The sequence below is a fragment of the Schistocerca cancellata genome, chromosome 3, assembly GCF_023864275.1.
Source record: "Schistocerca cancellata isolate TAMUIC-IGC-003103 chromosome 3, iqSchCanc2.1, whole genome shotgun sequence".
Classification (NCBI taxonomy): Eukaryota; Metazoa; Arthropoda; class Insecta; order Orthoptera; family Acrididae; genus Schistocerca; species Schistocerca cancellata.
In genome coordinates, this window is record NC_064628.1 from 799,567,067 (window position 1) to 799,589,701 (window position 22,635).

The 22,635-nt window shown below is 40.3% G+C and overlaps 1 protein-coding gene across 2 annotated transcripts in view; it reads left to right on the top strand.

Moving 5' to 3' along the window:
- The first annotated feature begins 15,370 nt into the window (after nucleotides 1-15,370).
- Nucleotides 15,371-22,635, top strand: part of LOC126175862 (elongator complex protein 2) — an 80,148-nt gene continuing 72,883 nt past the window's right edge. The window contains exons 1-4 of one of the 2 annotated variants that reach the window (XM_049922873.1): nucleotides 15,371-15,622; nucleotides 16,460-16,784; nucleotides 17,996-18,256; nucleotides 18,333-18,581. In XM_049922873.1, coding sequence (XP_049778830.1) covers nucleotides 15,485-15,622; nucleotides 16,460-16,784; nucleotides 17,996-18,256; nucleotides 18,333-18,581 — 973 coding nt within the window. In that variant the 5' untranslated portion in view covers nucleotides 15,371-15,484. The remainder of the gene's footprint in view (nucleotides 15,623-16,459; nucleotides 16,785-17,995; nucleotides 18,257-18,332; nucleotides 18,582-22,635) is intronic. The other variant, XM_049922875.1, reaches the window with a different exon arrangement.

Here is a 22,635-nt window from a genome sequence, read left to right on the forward strand (position 1 = left end):
TGATAAGGGGGCTATGCTCCAGACTGAACGCTGAAAGGCATAATCAGTCTTAAATGATGATGATGATGATGGTGGTGGTTTTCCTACCCATGCATATAAATTGACAAACAGGAAGATGCATGTGTTTCAGTTTTTTTCTTTTTCACAATCGGCATCCCAAGTTGTGTTTTACATTTGTAAAAATGTTCTTGTTTATTAGTAGCCATTAAAGATACATAGAAATAGTTGTAGGGCATTGGGAGATAACCTATGAACTATTTAATGGTGGATATGGCTCATGCCCAAAGATGTGCTGCAGGTTTCATAAATAGCCTGAGGTAGTTCTTCAATAGTAAAAGGTGTATATAGCATTCATTAAAAGTTCTGTAGCGATGGAGGAGGAACAATAGTTTGTATTTATGAACTCTTCATTCCATACGTTATTAGAGAAAACAGGTGTTGTTGGTCATCTGTGCCTAAATTCTCCCTCATCATTTTGTATCTGAGATAGCCTTGTCCATGGAAATGATATAACACTTGTAAAAGTCCACATTTATCAACTTGTACTGGGATGTCTTCAGAGATTTTCGATACCGAAAAACGTTGATCCTGTAGTACAATGGGATAAACTAGATTCCCTCATAACACTTCTCTGTGATGTTAGTATGACGTGTAGCATGGCCAACAATAAATACAGGCCTGAGTGCACATCTGTGTGACATCAGCAATGCAGTGTTCGTGGCCAATAATAAATACTTATTGAAGAATATAGTAAAGAAGCTTTTATCAAAGATCTTTGATAAAAGTGTGAGGGCCATTGTTTACATCATGGCTGTGTAACTCATATAGAGACTTCTGGTATTATGATATTAGTTTGCTGTCAGCCCACTTGGTGTGCTACGACACTAGTTTGCTGTCAGCCCACTTGGTGCGCTGCAAGTTCATCAATCCACCATCTCGCTTTCTTACTGGCTAATTTTTAGTCTTCCATGTTTGTTTTCGTTTCATAGTTAACAGAAGTTGTTTTAATCACAATCAGCATCTGATCACGACTTTTCATGTATACTGTCTACAGAGAATGCATGGACTACACAAGGAACAGAGGTATCTTGTAAAACTATATCTGTCAATCCAAAACAGTTCTGATGTTGATGCTATTGCACATTAGAAGAAATACTACAAAATATTAAAGACTGTAATATGGAAATAAAAGCAAATATATTACAAGGAAAACATAGTCATATCAGATAACAAAATAAAGACAATATGGGATATAGTGAAAGAGGAGACTGGTAGAACCAGACACGAAGAGGGACAAAAAGCATTAAGAGCAAATGATACATTGGTGACAGATGTGTATAGTGTTGCAGAACATTTTAACAAGCATTTTATAACTGTTAGTGAAAACAAGGGGTTGTCAGGTTCTGTATACGCTGCTATGGAATACCTCAGACCAGACATTTCAAGTAACTTCCATAATATGAATTTGACCCTCACAACTCCAGCAGAAGTAATTTCCACCATAAAATCTTTAAAATCAAAAACATCTAGTGGGTATAATGAAATATCAACAAAATTAATTAAAGACTGTGATTCTGTGTTAAGTAACATATTAAGCTATCTGTGTAACCAGTCGTTTATCAGTGGAATATTCCCTGAGTGGTTGAAATATGTTGAAGTTAAGCCACTGTTTAAGAAGGGAGATAAAGAAATAGCATCAAATGTCTGGCCCGTTTCACTTTTGCCAGCATTCTCAAAAATTTTGGAAAAGGTAATGTACAATTGGCTTTATAACCATCTTATCACAAATAACATACTGTCAAAGTCGCAGTTCGGATTTCTAAAGGGTTTTGATATTGAGAAGGCTATTTACACTTACAGTGAAAATGTACTTAATTCATTAGACAAAAAATTGCAGGCAACTGGTATATTCTATGATCTATCAAAGCCATTTGACTGCGTAAATCACAATATCCTTCTAAGCAAATTAGAATATTACGATGTAACAGGAAATGCTGCAAAATGATTCAAATCTTACATCTCTGGCTGGAAACAAAGAATGTTATTAGGAAAGAGACATGTATTGAGCTTGTGGCGACTACCGCACACGTCGATCGCAGCCGACGCGTAAAATTCGCGCCAACCACAGAGATTATTCTCCACAGTTCGCACGGGAGCCACAGAGAAGAGAGCCGTCGACTGTGATTCTCATACCTACCTTTTTACTCTTTGTTGTTGGTTCTCTTTTATGTATTCTCTTACTTGACAACCTGTTATATGGAAAGAAATAAAAAAGAAACTTGAGTTCAGACTCCGTTAGTTCCCGATTTCTAACTGTGTTTGCGTGGGTACACACCTACTTACGCAACATTGGTGACCCCGACTGTAAAACAAACAGCAGATACGGATATGGACACACCAGCAGGATCAAGACTAGCGGGTTCGCTTACCACCCTTTTGGCCACACAACCCAACGCTGTGGTTCGCACAGGTGGAAGCGAGTTTCACGTACGCGGGAATAACTGCAGAAACAACTAAGTTTTCCCTCGTAGTAAGCCAACTCGTTACGCAACTGAAGTTCAGGATATCATAACAGCTCTTCCGACAGAGAATGCATATGAACGGTTAAAGACTGAACTTATACGACGCTTAGCCATTTCTCAAGAAGGTAGAATCCGGCAAGTATTGACGCAAGAAGAAATCGGTGACCGGAAACCTTCGCAGTTACTGTGCTATCTCCGCAGCAAAGTGGACCCCGGCACGAATCCAGACAGCCTTCTGCGTACCCTGTGGAGTTCCCGCCTGCCACCGCAGGTAAAAACAGTCATCGCCACGCAGAACGAGACGTCACTGCACGCGGTAGCATAACTCGCCGACCGCATACTGGAAGCGATCACGCCGAACACACAGGTCAGCGTTGTAGACATACCTGTCAGCGTAGCGGCTGCATCTACTACGGTGTCTCGGGCGGATTACGATGCACTAACCGCCAAGGTCGATCTCCTATGCACGCAGCTCTCGAAACTAATGTCGAATGGCATCATTGTCAATCAGAGAAGCCGTAGCCGACAACGACATGGAAGTCGTTCTGCATCGCAATCTACAACCGTGAACAGGCAGACCATTTGTTGGTATCATAGTCGGTATGGAGAGCAAGCACGTAAATGCATTAGCCCATGCTCTTTCTCCAAATCGGAGCGGGAAGTGGCAGAGACGCTACCTCCTACCTTCCTGCATCTCGATGCCTTTTTATAACAGATCGTGCGTCAGGCAGGAAATTTTTAATCGACACCGGTTCAGACCTCAGTATACTACCAAGACAGTCCTTGCAATGTTGCCGGCCGCGAACTGCATTTAACTTATCCGCCGCCAACAATTCGCATGTTTCAACATACGGGTTACACCAAGAGAATCTGAACTTGGGACTCCGTAGACATTTTAAATGGAATTTCACTATAGCAGACGTCACAGAAGCAATACTAGGAGCTGATTTCTTATCACACTTCAGACTTTTGCCAGACATGGCCAATGCTCGCCTGATAAGACAGTCTCACCAACCTATCAACGGCTTGTTATTATCGTGACACAGATTGTACCAGTATTAAGTTAATTCAAATGGCAGACGCAGAATACCGCGCAATCCTAGCGGATTTTCCTGAATTAATGAAACCGCCAGGAGCACCGGAGAAAGTGTTGCATGATACAGTTCACTACATAAAAACCACGCCTGTGTCATGTCGACCTAGGAGACTAGCACCGGAACGCCTCGCTATAGCTAAAGCGGAATTCGAGCTAATGCTTAAAGAAGGAATTTACGCCCGTCATCCAGTCCATGGGCGCCAGCCTTACACCTCGTACCAGAAAACCGTGGAGCCTGGCTTCCGTGTGGCGACTACAGAGCACTGAACGCCAGAACAATTCCGGATCGTTATCCTGTACCTATGTTAAGGGACTACAATCACGCGCTGCACGGCGCCACAGTCTTTAGTGTGCTAGATTGCGCAAAGGTCTATACACAAATTCCTGTAACGCAAGAAGACGTACCAAAGACCGCCATAATAAGACCCTTTGGATTGTTTGAAAGTTATGTCATGACGTTTGGTCTGCGAAATGCCGCACAGACATGGCAACGTTTTCTGGATTCTGTATTACGAGGATTACCCTTCTGTTCTCCCTGCCTGGATGACGTTCTCATATAGTCCGCAAACAATGAACAGCACAAGCAGCATTTAAAAGAAGTTTGGAATAGTGTTAAATACAGCGAAATGCCTGTTTGGCATTTCTAGGTCATCGCATTCACTTTTGCCAGCATTCTCAAAAATTTTGGAAAAGGTAATGTACAATTGGCTTTATAACCATCTTACCACAAATAACATACTGTCAAAGTCACAGTTCGGATTTCTAAAGGGTTCTGATATTGAGAAGGCTATTTACACTTACAGTGAAAATGTACTTAATTCATTAGACAAAAAATTGCAGGCAACTGGTATATTCTATGATCTATCAAAGCCATTTGACTGCGTAAATCACAATATCCTTCTAAGCAAATTAGAATATTATGATGTAACAGGAAATGCTGCAAAATGATTCAAATCTTATATCTCTGGCTGGAAACAAAGAATGTTATTAGGAAAGAAACATGTATTGAGCTTGTGGCGACTACCGCACACGTCGATCGCAGCCGACGCGTAAAATTCGCGCCAACCACAGAGATTATTCTCTACAGTTCGCACGGGAGTGACAGAGAAGAGAGCCGTCAACTATGATTCTCCTACCTACCTTTTTACTCTTTGTTGTTGATTCTCTTTTATGTATTCTCTTACTCGACAACCTGTTATATGGAAAGAAATAAAAAAGAAACTTGAGTTCAGACTCCGTTAGTTTCCGATTTCTAACTGTGTTTGCGTGTGTACACACCTACTTACGCAAAAAGCTATCAGGCATCATCCAGCTTGCAACTAATTACATGTAGGGTTCCACATGGTTCCATCTTAGGGCCCTTACCTTTCAATGACCTTTCGTCCAGAACATTATCAGATGCCAAGTTTGTTTTGTTTGCCAATGATACAAACATTGGAATAAACAGCAAATCAAGTGTAGTCTTAGAAAGATCGGATAGTAAAATATTTGTGGACATTAATCACTAGTTCCTAGCCAATTCTTTGTCACTAAACTTTGAAAAAACACACTACATGCAGTTCAGAAGTTGTAAGGGGTGTCCCATGAATATATGCCTAACATAAAATGACAAGCAGATAGGAGAAGTGGACAGTGTTAAATTCTTGGGATTACAGCTTGATAATAAATTCAACTGGGAGGAGCACACCACAGAACTGCTGAAGTGTGTTTAATATTGTTTTTGTGGGATCTGAAATTTAAAAACCTCCCTCACAACGCCCTGCTTTAACTTCACTGATCAGGATAGTAAAAACATGCGTATATTAAAGGAATTTTCATTAACAAAGCAGGCTTATCACATTCACACAGTTCAATACTGTACTATCCTGATTAAATTGAGCTTAACTTAAATTCCATAAGACAGTGAAGCAATTTCGAAGTCTCGGTGTGACGAAAATCGTCAGTCGATCTCCTGAAAACATTTGTAATAATTATTAACTTTCGGTGATCACATGGGGAAGACCCGAGATCTGCTGGTAAGACCGTGTTAGCCCATTTATTGAAAGTAATAAACTGGATATCTTGAGCGTACAAAACGGCAGATTCGTCCAGTGTAAATCAGACGTTCCCCACTGATCCTATGCAACACATCGTAGTAAGCAGACACTGTCAATAATAATCAGTTAAATAATGCACGAACACACGTACTTTAGTTTAGTTCATGTATTAAATTCCTTCTCATACAGAATATCATCAAGATGGCGACTAGCTCAACAATACAAACATATACACCTTCGTTCTTTCACAGCTAATCGGCAAGATCTGAATCACTTGTTTCACACGAGAACACATAGATAGCAGAGAAGCTATTCCATGGAGTAAATGCACACTCCAAGGAATAATAGGGCTTGAAACTACTTTGCATTGATAATCATTGTATATTAAAGCTTAGGAATCGGTAAGATAAGAATAGATATTTCGAGATATGTTCTGAGTTATATAATTTATAAAAATTTCTGAAAATATCGCAGAGAGATCGCTGCAAGAGACATTACGTGTGCAATACGAATTGAGTCAGACATAGGGGATATAAAAATGAAAAATCTGGCATACTATGGTTACTTTCATTCTATAATGTTATATGGGATTATTTTTAGGGCAATTCATCAAGCCAAGCTAAAGTTTTCTGGGCACAAAAACGTGCAATAAGAATTACATGTGGTGTGAACTCAAGAACATCCTGCAGAAGCCTGTTTAGGGAACTAGGGATACTAACTACTTCTTCCCAATATATTTATTCCTTAATGAAATTTGTCATTCAAAATATATCACTTTTTCAAACCAACAGCTCAATTCATGGAATATCTTCACAAGGATTTAAAGTCACTTACTCTTGTACAAAAAGGTGTGCATTATTCAGGAACACACATTTTCAATAACTTGCCAGCTTAACAACCAATAAAAATCAGTTTCACAGAAGACAAGGATTTATTGGTAGCCAACTCCTTCAACTCCATTGATGAATTTCTCAGTAGAACTGACTGATTTGTGTGTGTGTGTGTGTGTGTGTGTGTGTGTGTGTGTGTGTGTGTGTGTGTGTGTAATTACAATCTAACTTCTGCACCGTTTCAGTGCAGCATTGTGTTCATTGTAAATAAGTATTGTAGTAGTTCTATTATGTGTCTATTACCTTATAGATTAAAAAAAACATTTTTTTAAATTTTAAATTCGGTGCATTAATGTGATCTTAGTAAATGAGTGTTTTTAAAATGATTCTTTCATACAGTGTTCATTAAAAAAATGACGATCATTCCGCTTGGGACTTGTGGAAGGTACATAAGCTTATTTGTTTCAGTTGTAAATATTTGTCATTTATTATTGTTTTTCTGACATATCCTGCATCCTGGAGGACCTCCTGACCATGGACCAATTGGAATGAAAGTTAATCTAATCTAATCTAAACTGCAATCTTTGAATTGCATTGTAAATATGTTACTCGTATTTTGATTGCATTCTTCTCGCATCTGTAATACTGGGTGGGGTAAACGACGGCAAATTTGTTTTTCTTTCATATAAAACAGAAGCTGCTTTCGTTGCATGGCCTTCACCAGACTTATGTGACCTGTTATTGCTAATGAATCTGAGTGTGAACAGCTCAATTGAAATGTATTGTAAGTATATTGCTTGTTGTCTATATTATTTTTGTTTGCTTTTCTTGTGCTTTCTTGTTTTTAATGGAGAGCTCTATTTTATAAGGTTTTGACATTATTGGAATTCATCTTTTTTGCATATTGTCATGGAATCAATGTGTAATTCTGCTTTGAATGATGTTGCTGAGTGTCATGCATGCCACAGTGTCTTGTAGAGTATGGATGTAGACGTTGATGAATATAACTATGCTTTTTAGTGATTAGAGATGTTAAAAATGTGACAGTGGTTACGCAAATATTTCACAGGTTTACAAATAGTACATTTTAGCAGAAGTCAATGAAAATTTCAGTGGCCTCTTTTAAATGCGACGATACGAAGAACACATGGGAACAAAAATAAAGTAGAATACAAGCAATATACTTACAATGCATTTTATTGAGCAGATCACACATGGATTTATAAGCAGCAAAAATTAAAAGCAAAAAGCAAAAATTAAGCAGAATTTAGAATGATATTTGAAGAGTGCAGTACACGCAATAAGGACATAATCAGGAACATAATTTCCACTTGATAACAGCCACTGGGAGTCGAATTTGCAATATTGGGTATTACAAATAAATCCATTTTACCACCATACTATCAAACCCACCCATAAAGTATAAAAGAAAAATGTGACCATCTAGGTGTCCACATGTCAGAAAGCAAGAATACAATATTATCGCTTCATATTTTCCAGAATTCGAATTTCACTGCCTGGCCACTCAGAGAGCTGCAGTCTGTCTCTGTTTATGTATCGCAAAATGGGTCTTGCACTTCAGATAATTTGGTGTTCTATGGTTTCTATGTCGCTTCACTTGCTTGAGTGGATTTAAGCTATAAAATAAGGAAGTATATTTAGTGTGTGTCTACCACTACAGTGATCACAGATAAGTACGAAGAACACGAAATTCTTCTTATCGGAAAGTGTGCTGACTACAAGAACTATTACAGTTTTTGTAGTCAGTGAGCTTTGTGTTATGAAGAATTTCTTTGGAGGATTCCTACCACTTATTACAAATGTTTGGAATCTTCCAAAGAAATATGTAAAAAGAAAGGATGTGGAAGAAGATGGGGATGTGAAAAGCCAAATGGCCCTGAGTGTACATAAGTGGAATAAATGTATTTATTTGTTCTCTAAATACTTAACTTGCCAGTAATGCTCACAAATTACTCATTAGGTGATTTAGATGTTGGTTCACATGTGTTTGGAATAATATGTTAAATGGTACACTGTGGGATTTGAGCTCTACATTGCAAGGTGAAATAGCTTTCGTCTGTTGTTACAAATCTTAACTTAGCCATGAGACGATCTTTAGCAGAAATGGTAATCATGATTTAAATAATGAAACACTGCACCATTTACGTATTTTTCCATGATTTGCACAATGATTTATGGGAATTTATTCTCATGAACAAAAAGAAATAGTTACGTAAGTATTTTATGTGACGTTGGACGAAAGAGATCTGTTCAAAGGCATTTCTCTAATGAATAACATATATGCAAATACGAGGGGACACTTTCAGGAGGTCAAATTCAGATGTTTGTTCTCCAGTTTTTAGATAATTTTCGTTGTTATTTACGTTCTCGCACTGTAACTCAAGAAGCAAATTCTGGTGAACACTTCGAGCTTCTCCTCTCATTAGCCACAGTTTCACCCACAATCATTTCCATTTCTCTTTCTCTTCAGTCAATGTGCCCGCCACCAACATATGCTGTTGTTAACTATAACGAAAAAGTTTACTATCATGAAATAGCTCCAGTGAAGTTATTTGCTCAAAGAAGTTAGATGAAATTTTTCACAAAGCATGTGTTTGCGTTGGCTATTAGCTAACACTAATACGCTGATGTCACACTTATGTGCGCTTAGACATGTACTTAACATTGGCCATGGACATGTACATACCCAGTTCCATCGTCAGGGATATCTATCGATTGTAATAGTCGTATCGAATTCTGAGAAGGGGGAGAAGACGTATTTTATAGGTCGCTGTTGGTATGATCTGTTATCATTAAATATAAACTAAAAACATAATGGCTATTGACGTCTTCACGATCATCAACTGTAAAACAGTCACCACTGGATCGCATCCTGTTGCATCTATGTTTTATCCATTCACTTTTCTAAAATATGCTGGGACCTCACACATACACTCCTGGAAATTGAAATAAGAACACCGTGAATTCATTGTCCCAGGAAGGGGAAACTTTATTGACACATTCCTGGGGTCAGATACATCACATGATCACAATGACAGAACCACAGGCACATAGACACAGGCAACAGAGCATGCACAATGGCGGCACTAGTACAGTGTATATCCACCTTTCGCAGCAATGCAGGCTGCTATTCTCCCATGGAGACGATCGTAGAGATGCTGGATGTAGTCCTGTGGAACGGCTTGCCATGCCATTTCCACCTGGCGCCTCAGTTGGACCAGCGTTCGTGCTGGACGTGCAGACCGCGTGAGACGACGCTTCATCCAGTCCCAAACATGCTCAATGGGGGACAGATCCGGAGATCTTGCTGGCCAGGGTAGTTGACTTACACCTTCTACAGCACGTTGGGTGGCACGGGATACATGCGGACGTGCATTGTCCTGTTGGAACAGCAAGTTCCCTTGCCGGTCTAGGAATGGTAGAACGATGGGTTCGATGACGGTTTGGATGTACCGTGCACTATTCAGTGTCCCCTCGACGATCACCAGTGGTGTATGGCCAGTGTAGGAGATCGCTCCCCACACCATGGTGCCGGGTGTTGGCCCTGTGTGCCTCGGTCGTATGCAGTCCTGATTGTGGCGCTCACCTGCACGGCGCCAAACACGCATACGACCATCATTGGCACCAAGGCAGAAGCGACTCTCATCGCTGAAGACGACACGTCTCCATTCGTCCCTCCATTCACGCCTGTCGCGACACCACTGGAGGCGGGCTGCACGATGTTGGGGCGTGAGCGGAAGACGGCCTAACGGTGTGCGGGACCGTAGCCCAGCTTCATGGAGACGGTTGCGAATGGTCCTCGCCGATACCCCAGGAGCAACAGTGTCCCTAATTTGCTGGGAAGTGGCGGTGCGGTCCCCTACGGCACTGCGTAGGATCCTACGGTCTTGGCGTGCATCCGTGCGTCGCTGCGGTCCGGTCCCAGGTCGACGGGCACGTGCACCTTCCGCCGACCACTGGCGACAACATCGATGTACTGTAGAGACCCCACGCCCCACGTGTTGAGCAATTCGGCGGTACGTCCACCCGGCCTCCCGCATGCCCACTATACGCCCTCGCTCAAAGTCCGTCAACTGCACATACGGTTCACGTCCACGCTGTCGCGGCATGCTACCAGTGTTAAAGACTGCGTTGGAGCTCCGTATGCCACGGCAAACTGGCTGACACTGACGGCGGCGGTGCACAAATGCTGTGCAGCTAGCGCCATTCGACGGCCAACACCGTGGTTCCTGGTGTGTCCGCTGTGCCGTGCGTGTGATCATTGCTTGTACAGCCCTCTCGCAGTGTCCGGAGCAAGTATGGTGGGTCTGACACACCGGTGTCAATGTGTTCTTTTTTCCATTTCCAGGAGTGTATAAGGAAAGTATGTTCTCTAATAGTTGACATTATGGGCACTCAAAATAAAAAGCACCAGAAAGATTGATGTATTTGAAAAACAACAAAACATTACTAAGTCTCAGCTGTCAGTAAAGTACAAAAGAAAAATTTACAAACTAGTTATTTTAGAAGATTTATTTTCCAAACAAGAACACTTTATATGTATGAAGATGAAATGTATTTTTGTACTGCTGCAGAACTGTACCTAAAGCTGTTTTTCCTCATTGTTTCAGTCACTTCCAAATGTGTAAAGGAAGAAGATCGTTTTTCTCACAGCGAATTGTAATTTTTCACACAAATTAGAACGTACTTTATGCAAACACCACATGTTTACCATTGGGGCATCTTATTGTTAAATGGTTTTCATAATACATAATTAATGTATGTAAATAATGAGTATGAAATTGGTAGGTTCTCACTTTCAAAGAAAGAAAAGGCAAGAATAATTTCCGAAAATTGCCATGAATCTACGAACTGAAGACATGAGATCTACTTTAATTTGTGAGCAAGAATTGCTACAACAGCTATTTTTATTTATTTTTATTTACACATCAAGTTCTGTAGGACCAAAATTGAGGAGCAAATCTCGAAGATCATGAGACATGTCAGTACATGAAATTACAACATAAGTAATAACAGATAAAAAATATATTAATGTATCCGAAAAAAGTCAAGCCATAAGTTTAAGTAAATGCAATTAACAATACAAGAGTGAGCTTAATTTTTCAAGGAACTCATCACAGTAGGACTGACGCATGAGGAAACTCTTTAGTTTAGTTTTGAAAGTGTGTGGACTACTGCTAAGATTTTTGAATTCTAGTGGTAGCTTATTGAAAATGGATGCAACAGTATACTGCATACTGCACACCTTTCTGCACAAGAGTTAAGGAACTCTGATCCAAATGCAAGTTCGATTTCTGCCGAGTGTTAACTGAGTGAAAGCTGCTTATTCTTGGGGAAAAGCTAATATTGTTAACAAGAAATGACAGTGAGGTATACAGGGAGTTACAAAAAGGTACAGCCAAACTTTCAGGAAACATTCCTCACATACAAATAAAGAAAAGATGTTATGTGGACATGTGTCCGGAAACGCTTAATTTCCATGTTAGAGATCATTTTAGTTTTGTCAGTATGTACTGTACTTCCTCGATTCACCGCCAGTTGGCCCAATTGAGGGAAGGTAATGTTGACTTCGGTGCTTGTGTTGACATGTGACTCATTGCTCTACAGTACTAGCATCAAGCACATCAGCACGTAGCATCAACAGGTTAGTGTTCATCACGAACGTGGTTTTGCAGTCAGTGCAATGTTTACAAATGCGGAGTTGGCAGATGCCCATTTGATGTATGGATTAGCACGGGGCAATAGCCATGGCGCGGTACGTTTGTATCGAGACAGATTTCCAGAACGAAGGTGTCCCGACAGGAAGACGTTCGAAGCAATTGATCGGCGTCTTAGGGTGCACGAAACATTCCAGCCTATGACTCGCTGCTGGGGAAGACCTAGAACGACGAGGACACCTGCAGTGGACGAGGCAATTCTTCGTACAGTTGACGATAACCCTAATGTCAGCGTCACAGAAGTTGCTGCCGTACAAGGTAACGTTGACCACGTCACTGTATGGAGAGTGCTACGGGAGAACCAGTGGTTTCCGTACCATGTACAGTGTGTGCAGGCACTATCAGCAGCTGATTGGCCTCCACGGGTACACTTCTGCGAATGGTTTATCCAACAATGTGTCAATCCTCATTTCAGTGCAAATGTTCTCTTTATGGATGAGGCTTCATTCCAACGTGATCAAATTGTAAATTTTCACAATCAACATGTGTGGGCTGACGAGAATCCGAACGCAATTGTGCAATCACGTCATCAACACGGGTTTTCTGTGAACGTTTGGGCAGGCATTGTTGGTGATGTCTTGATTGGGCCCCATGTTCTTCCACCTACGCTCAATGGAGCACGTTATCATGATTTCATACGGGATACTTTACCTGTGCTGCTAGAACATCTGCCTTTACAAGTACGACACAACATGTAGTTCATGCACGATGGAGCTCCTGCACATTTCAGTCGAAGTGTTCGTACGCTTCTCAACAACAGATTCGGTGACCGATGGATTGGTAGAGGCGGACCAATTCCATGGCCTCCACGCTCTCCTGACCTCAACCCTCTTGACTTTCATTTATGGGGGCATTTGAAAGCTCTTGTCTACGCAATCCCGGTACCAGATGTAGAGACTCTACGTGCTCATACTGTGGACGGCTGTGATACAATACGCCATTCTCCAGGGCTGCATCAGCGCATCAGGGATTCCATGCGATGGAGGGTGGCTGCATGTATCCTCGCTAACGGAGGACATTTTGAACATTTCCCGTAACAAAGTGTTTGAAGTCACGCTGGTACGTTCTGTTGCTGTGTGTTTCCATTCCATGATTAATGTGATTTGAAGAGAAGTAATAAAAAGAGCTCTTACATGGAAAGTAAGCGTTTCCGGACACATGTGCACATAACATATTTTCTTTCTTTGTGTGTGAGGAATGTTTCCTGAAAGTTTGGCCGTACCTTTTTGTAACGTCCTGTATATATATTGAGAGACCAATGTCAAAATACCCAGACAGGAGAAGAGGGGTCGACAAGAGGTTCGTGAACTTACATCATTTATTGCCCGAACCGCCTGTTTCTGAGCCAATAATATCCTTTTAGAATGAGAAGAGTTACCCCAAAATATAATGCCATAGGACATAAGCGAATGAAAATAAGCAAAGTAGACAAATTTTCATGTCGAACGATCACTCACTTCAGATACTGTTCGAATAGTAAAAATGGCAGCATTTAGTCTTTGAACAAGCTCCCGACAAGGGGCTTTCGATGACAGTTTACTAACTATCCAAACACCTCGAAATTTGAACTGTTCAGTTCCACTAATCATATGCCCATTCTGTGAAATTAAAATGTCAGGTTTTGTTGAACTGTGTGTTAGAACCTCTAGAAGCTAAGTCTTATTGTGATTTAGCTTTAGTTTATTTTGTACAGGCCATGAACTTAAGTCATGAACTACACTATTTGAAACCAAGCCAGTATTCCACACAAAATCCTTTACTACCAAGCTAGTGTCATTATCAAACAGAAATATTTTAGAATTACCCAAAATACTAGAGGGTATATCATTTATATAAATAAGGAACATGAGTGAACCCAACAATGATCCCTGGGGCACCCCCCTCCCACCACTTGACCACACACAAACATACTGTGTATGGTAATCTTTTTACAGTTTCAGAAAATTGTTATGATGACAGCTACCACATGTACTATTTTGATGTACAAAGCACATATAAGTTTATACATGTGTATAACGAGACAGAATTACGACACATATGTGGTCCTCAAATTATTAACAGTCTGGCATAGCAGTCGCAAAACTCCGTCTCGTTTTTGTTACCCACAGCGATAGCAGCGCTGTAAGCGGCCAGCAAGCGACACTTCTGCATACGGTTAGTGCGAATACTAACATTTATGTTGATTTATAGCTTAGCTTTTACCATAAGGAACGTATTTAGTGCCCCAAAAATCAATAATAACGAAACAATGACACCAAATTTGTTATTATTCAGTTTCCTAATGGCCCTGGGAGGAAAGAAACAGTACAGGACAGTTTATTTAGTATTTTCTTGTAACATACAGACATTTACTGAATAATGTAATTTTCTTTTAATAACAAAGAATTACTAGTAAATACCAGAACACATGTCGTTCAGCAAAAAGACATATGTCCACCCAACAAAACAGTTTTTTTTTTGTTCGCTACACTTTCAGCAAAATCAGTGAATATGGAACCTAGGAAACGTATATGGAACGTAATACCTAAATTATTTAACGTGCCAAATACGCCACCACAACTGTAGTTTGAGGAAAACCACACAGACGTGATAATAAATCGTTAAAAGCAGTAAAACTGTTTCCCAATACAGAAGAAACCAGTTTCACGATTGTTGCGAATCTGAGCCACAAACATTAAGAATCTTGAATGCATTCGTTTTTGAAGCTAAAATATTTACATTTACAAAAGTGTTTGTGTGCTAAAATGTCGAGAGAAGTATAAGAAAGGGCGAGTCATTAGCCTCCATATAAAGCGCCTATGATAATAACAACAGACAACAACAGAAACACGTATGCTTTCATGCATGATATATGTGTTTATATTCTCATGCTTTCAACGGAATTAACTACAAATATACACATATTCGAAAGGATTTATTCGTGAATAAGTTTGTAGCTTATGTCATTGAGTCACTCTGATTCGACTGTTTTTGCATGCATTTCACAATAATTCATGTCTCTTAGTAATTTAATAACGCATGGAATGCACCTACGACGCATATGAGTGTCTGCTTCCTCACCGCTTGGGACACCAGTGTCGCTACAGCTGTCAAACTGTAGTAGCGCTTTACCGAGTTGAATCTATTCTAGTGTCTCCGTAGCAGACAGCACGGGGTCTTGATGTATCTCTGGTTTCTGGGCAATGTGAATGTGTTGTGTTATGGTTTGGATGTGTTGTGACGATCTGATGGGTCGGTGAATGTGTTGGTTTTACTCATAAACATGCTGCGCCGTAATAGCGGTAATAACGACTTATACATATCGTGCTCATGTAATCGGACTCCACATTCTTCAGATTGGGGGCGTAATGGGTTAATATGTTTCGGAGCGTGCAACGCGGTTGCTATTTATGACCCGAAGGTATGTACACCAAACGTGGGACGCCCTGTTTCAGTTACAAAAATAATAGTATATGGTTTTAATGATATACAAGGCGTTCAATTCTCGTTCGCCGTGGCATCTACGTAAAACAAATTCACTCATCCACCAATTTCTGTTGCTGGCCGCCAACTGTATTTCTTTCATTTTAATTTGTGTGGCCCCTACTTATGTACAAAATGATTAAAATCCCATTTTAATGTGAGATGTTTCTTTCCGAAATAGTCTAAGATTGTCATTTCTCTGAATCTGTTAAGTATTCAAGGTCCCTGGAAGCCTAGTAAAGATCACAGAATTAGTAATAACTGAAAAAGTTACGTGCCCAACACATTGAAGAGAATGAAGAAAAAAAAATGAAAAGAAAGTCTCTTACAAAGAATGTTTATTCAAACAAATTTTAATAGCAGAGTTATCATGTGTTAATAATATATGTATAGCACGTATCACTTATAGCATCTTCGCAGTACTTGATAATTTGAGATGTTTATGTGCTTAAGAATCGGGATCTATGGAAAGATTTCAATGTAATGTAATTGGTACTAGTTGTTGGTCTCTTGTGACTCGGGTATCAGTCTTCATGGCTTGAAGCAACCCCATTCAGATATAGATGGAAAAAGCGATTTTTGCTTGTGATGTTAACGTCTGAATTGCTTGATGAGCTTAAGCTTAAGGAATGGTTGAACTTTTTATGGAGTTCTACTTGTTTTTAGTTAAGTGACACCAACATTATAATTATGTTTCGATGTGGACAACAATAATAAGAAGTGTGTGGCTTCAAAGATGTTTAAACTTAACAGCTTCTGCATGTGGATTTTACAGTATGCGGATGCTGGTAAGATTTTGAAAGTACTGTGCCACCACAAAGGAAGGGTAAATGCAGTTCAGTGGATCAAGACAGGAAATTGTTCACCAGAGACAGAATTTGTCTCTGCATCTTCTGATGGCACCGCTGTCTTATGGAGTGCGGATGACATGGGTGGATTTTACGTATCAAGTGTTCTTGAAGGACATAATAGTGCCGTGACATTTGCTGATGGTATATATTTATCAAATACTGACCATCAAATATGCAAGCAACCACTCATTGTTGTTACTGCATCTGCAGACTCCTCTTTGAAGATATGGAGAAGGAAGAAAGCTGAAGGTACTACTCATTTATTTGGATTACAGGAGTGTCCAGTTCCACCCATCTGCTTTGACCCATGACGTCATCAATATATCGGAAATGGCTGTTGGAAGCGTCTCCAATATGGTGCCTATGATGCCACTACATATACATGGCAACAAACAGAAAAATACATATAAATAAGACAATAACATCTCCCTCCAAAAATACAATCAAAGTAATGGGACAACTGCAAGAGATTTGGGGTTTATAGATATATCATCAGCTAAAACTACAAAAATTGGACTTGGTCACTTCCCTTACGTGTATAGGTCAACCAGAACTGTTGATAGCAAAAAACCAACATGTACCACTATGAAATATAAAACCAAACCCACAACACCTCAAAAAACTAAACATCAAACATCCCTACATAAATTAAAACACATTCAGTAGACCATAAATACACAAACATCAAACTTGAGAAGAATAAACACACACTAAAAAAGAACTTACATGCCGACATCGCCATGTGTACCTGTACCTGGTCCGAGATGATGGAATTGAGGTCAGTGTCATCTTCTCATGACAAATACTACACTTCACAATCTCAGCAATCAGTCCAAATAACAGGAGGAATTTAACAATGGATAACATGTACTCCTCCATCTCCGACCACAACATAGCACTGTGATATTTCATTGTCATATCCATACCTAACAACAGAAGCCATACAATAAATTAAACATATTACCGCACCACAAACAGCAGACCAATAACACCTAACAAAAATACAAACACATAAACAAAAAAATTATTTCGTAACCCACTGAAAGAACTTCCAAACCTTAAGTCCAAAACTACAAACACTGCCAATGACTTCACACACCCAACACCAAGGCTCAGATGAACCCAATACAACACATAACCCCCTAGTGCAAGTGAGTGCGCACAAACACACACACACACACACACACACACACACACACACACACACACACACACACACACACACACACACAAAACACCACCACCACCACCACCACCACCAGAGGCCCCCATCAGACACATCAAGACGACATCTACAAACACAACTAACTCATAAACTCCATGCCGTAATGACGTCACACACCACAACAAAGCAGACGGGTGAAATTGAACACTTCCATTGACCCCATTTATTTATTTCTTTAGTGTAATGTAATGTTAGACATTTACGAATGGATGTAAACAATTTATTCTATTCGCAGTAGCAGCTGTGTGCTCACAGACAGTGAATTTTGGTTCTGGATTCTGTTTATGTGCACGCATATGTATTTTGCCATCCACATCAGACATTCTTATTGCTTGTGCTACTGATGACTCCAAGATTCATCTATTTGCTGACAAACAGTATGAAGAGATTTGCTTAAGTCCTAAAGAAAATGAAACATTACTGTCACATTTTGTCAAAGTAGACAGTTTAATTGGCCACGATGACTGGGTGAGAAGCCTTGATTTTGCTATTGAAGGTAACTAGTTTTCTTATACAAATTTACTCACATGCTCTCGTCAATGGCCTTAGTTCTTGTACTATTTGGTTTGCAGATTCTGGAGATGTGCTTCTAGCAAGTTGTTCACAAGATACTTTTGTTCGGCTATGGAGAATATCTGCTCGTGAATGTGGGTCACAGTTACAAAGTCCAGTTAGTGAGCTGCCATCATCAGAAGATATTCATGCCGAAGAACATGTATTTGAAATTAAAGGTCACTGGTTTGCTTGGGCAGTAGAATCAGTGTTACCAGGGCATGAAGGTTGGGTTTACAGTGTCCGGTGGCACCCTGTTATTAATTCAGGTATGCTTAAGCTAAAGTTCAATAAAAGTCTAGAACAAGGGCGTGCGCATGCATGCTAATGCAGCTCATACATGCCTGTCCACTGTCTCTGGCTGCTGAGACCAGACTTCGAGCAACTGCACATGATGGGAGGAGCATTGTGAGTGGTGGGAGTAAGGAGGAGGCTGGGGCAGGGAGGAGGAGGGAGAGCAGGGTATGGGTGGGGAACAGTAAGGTGCTGCTTGTGGAAGCATGCAGGGATTAGGTGGAGAGAGGATAGGGCAGTTAGGTGCTGCCATGAAGTAAGATCGGAGGTGCGGGGGGTGGGGGAGTGGCAGCAGCAGGGAAAGGAGAGAAGTAAAAAGACTAAAAGACTGTGGGTGGTTGTAGAATAGAAGGCTGTGTAGTACTGGAGTGGGAACAGGGAAGGGAATAGGTGGGTGAAGGACAATGACTAACAAAGGTTGAGGCCAAGAGGGTTACAGGAACATAGAATATATTGCAGGGAGAGTTTCCATCTGTGCAATTCAGAAAAGCTAGTGTTGGTGGTAAGAATCCATCTATTCCACAAGCACACCCAAAGTGTTTTTACTTCTCTCCTTTCCTTCAAACCCCCCCCCCCCCAGCCACCATCTTACCTTCCAACTGAACCTAGCTGTCCTACCCTCTCTCCACCTCATTCCTGTATGTCCCCACAAGCAGTACCTTACCATCCACTACCCGTACCCTGCTCCCCCACCCCAGCCTCCTCTTTACCCCCACCATCCAGATTGCTTCTCCCATCGTGCACAGTTGGTCTTAGTCTGGCCTCAGCAGCCAGACACAGTTGTCATGTGCATGTGAGCTGCATTAGTATGAACGTGTGTTTGTATTGTCTATTTCAGAATAAAGCTTTCTGACCGAGATCTTACGTATTTAGTAGACTTTTTGTTGTGACTATTTGCAGCTCAACATCTCTGCTCTATAGTGAGTATCAATCTATTCATTTTGTGATATTGTCAAAAACTATTTTTGTGGCACATAATATGTAGCTCAAATTATTGCTTACACTGTTCATTAATTATTGTAACTAAGATTTTTATTGTGGTATCATGTTCATTGGGTTTGTTACCTCTTAACAGAAGTGTTAACCCTCTAAACTAATCTGGACCTTGAGCAATTTTACTGGTCAACCTGTTACCACATTCTTCAATGACAGAGAAGAAAGAAAAAAAAAGTAATTGTGACATCCTTTCATGACCCAAAGCAACCACATATATTTTTTGAAGAATACAATGTGGTTTTAATTTCAACATAAAAAATAATGACATTGGCTATGGAAACTAACATGTTGCCTATCTGTTTATCATAGAAGAAAAAAGCTTTGTCTGGCACAGCCCTTATTAGAGACTTAAACCACTCAAAGGCATACGATTTATTTTGTACTAAGTTACCTAAGGTAAAAGTGTAAATAGTGTAATGTTATGCAAAAGCATGTGCAATTTTTTGTGGAAGATGTGTAATTTGGAGTGCCAGTTGTGGATCAGAAGAAGCAGTTGGTGGACCCTTCTACATGTGAATGCCATTTAAACTCACTTTTGAGAAGCTATGACCGTTATCTGCTAAATTTCACGTGCTAATGACATTGCTACTCCTAACACTCAGGTCTAATGTTCAGTGAGGCTGTAAACCAATTCTTTTTTTCTGTTATACTTCTTGCCATTCACCCTATTGTGGTCAGTTACAGTACTTCACTATTTGCAACCATCTTCGACATCGGCAGAGAGTATGTTGCATCGTACCAGTTATTAGTATTTCTTCCTGTTCCATTCACACATGGAGCACAGGGAGAATGACTGTTTGAATGCATCTGTGTGTGCAGTAATTAATCTAATCTTATCCTCCTCATCTCTATGTGAGCAATATGTCGGGGTTGTAGTACGTCCATATAATAATAATTTGAAGCAGGTTCATGAAACTTTATTAACAGACTTTCTTGAGATATATTACATATGTCTTGAATAGTCTGCCAGTTCAGTTCCTTCAGTATCTCTGTGACACTCACCCATGGGTTAAACAAGCCTGTGACCATTTGTGCTGCCCTTCTCTGTAAACATTCAATATGCCCTCTTAGTCCTGTCTGGTATGGGCCCCCCACACTTGAGCAATATTCTAGAACCAGTTGCACGAGTGATTTGTAAGTAATCTCTTTCATAGACTAATTGCACTTCCCCATTATTCTATCAATAAACCAAAGTTTACCACCTCCTCTACATACAACTAAACCCGTGTGATCATTCCATTTCATATCCCTAGAGAGTGTAAAACCCAGGTATTTGTATGAGTTGGCCAATTCCAAGAGTGACTCATTGATATTATAGTCGTAGTATACTTCATTTCTTCGTTTTCTGACATTTAGAGCAAGTTGTCAATCTCTGCACCAAGTTGAAATCTTATCAGGATCTGACTGAATATTTATGCAGCTTCTCTAAGATGGTACTTCACTATAGATACCTTCATCATCTGCAAAAAGCTTGATTTTTCTATTAATATTGTCTGCAAAGTCATTAATGTACAACATGAACAGCCAGGGTCCCAACACACTTCCTTGGGGGTACACCCAAAGTTACTTATACATCTCATGACGACTCTCCATCCAAGATAACATGCTGTGTCCTCTCTAACAAAAAATCCTCAATCCAGTCACCAGTTTAACTTGATACCCCAGATGATCATACATTTGACAGTAAACGTCGGTGCAGTTTCTTTTCGGAAACCAAGAAACACTACATCTATCTTGTTGCTTTGATCCAAAGCTTTCAATATGTTATGTGAGAAAAGTGCGAGTTGGGTTTCACAGGATCGATGTTTATGAAATCCATGCTGGATGGCATTGAGGAGGTCATTGTGTTCTAGATGAATCATTATGTTTGAGCTCAGAATATGTTCTAAGATTCTAGAACAAATCATTGGCAAGGGTATTGGCTGGTATTTTTTTGTGGGTCACTTCTACTACCCTTGTTGTAGATACTTGTGACCTGTGCCTTTTTCCAAGAACTGGGCATGGTTTTTGTTTAAGGGATTTACGAGAGATTATAGTTAGAAGAGTGGCTAACTCAGCCACAAATTCAGTATAGAATGTGACAGGGACTCCATTGGGGCCTGGAGCTTTGTTCAATATTAACAATTTCAGCTGTTTCTCATCACTACTGACACTGATACTTATTTCATTCATGTTTTCAATGGTACAAGAATTCATTGGGGCAATTCTCCCAGGTTTTCCTTTTTAAAGGAACATTTGCAAACTGAGTTAAGCACTTCAACTTTGCTTTGCTACCCTCAATTCCAGTTCCTGTCTCATTCACTAAGGACTTTGGAGCAAGTAACAGCCTTTACATACAGCAAAAATTTCTTTGGATTTTGTGAAATGTCATTTGACAATATTCTGCCATGGTAGTCACTGAAGGCATCATGCATTACACTCTTGACAGCCATATGTGTTTCATTCAGCATCTCAATGTCTGTAGTACTACGCTTTGTTTCACACCTATTATAGAGTAATCTCTGTTTCTTCAGATGTTTTTTAACTGATTGTATACCATGGTAGTTTACGCCCATTGTGAACTCTTCTACTGGGAACATATCTCTCCAGTGCATGGTCAACAATTCTTTTAAACTTGAGCCAGAGTTCCTCTACATGCACCTGCCCTGTGCTGAAAGTTTCAAGTTGCCAAGCAGTTTGGTCCCTCTCTCCCCCCCCCCCCCCCCCCGTCCCCCTTCTTTTCAGTCAGTCAACCAACCAACCAATCTGTGTGGTGGGGCTATTATGTACCCAGCTGGTGGAGCCCCCTGACAACACAGGGATCACTTTTATGATACTATAGCTTTTGCCTCCCCACGTACACCTAGGAGTCACTGCTTATCATTCTGGAGCATCTGATGTCCCGGCAACGGCCGCCATGTCAGATGGCCATTGCTGCAGCTGGGTAATACCCATTGATTGGAATGGGTGGTATCAGGGCTGATGCTTTGCATATGAAGCATATCAAGCACAAAAAATCTGGCCGTTCTAGGGCGATCTCTTGAATTATTTACA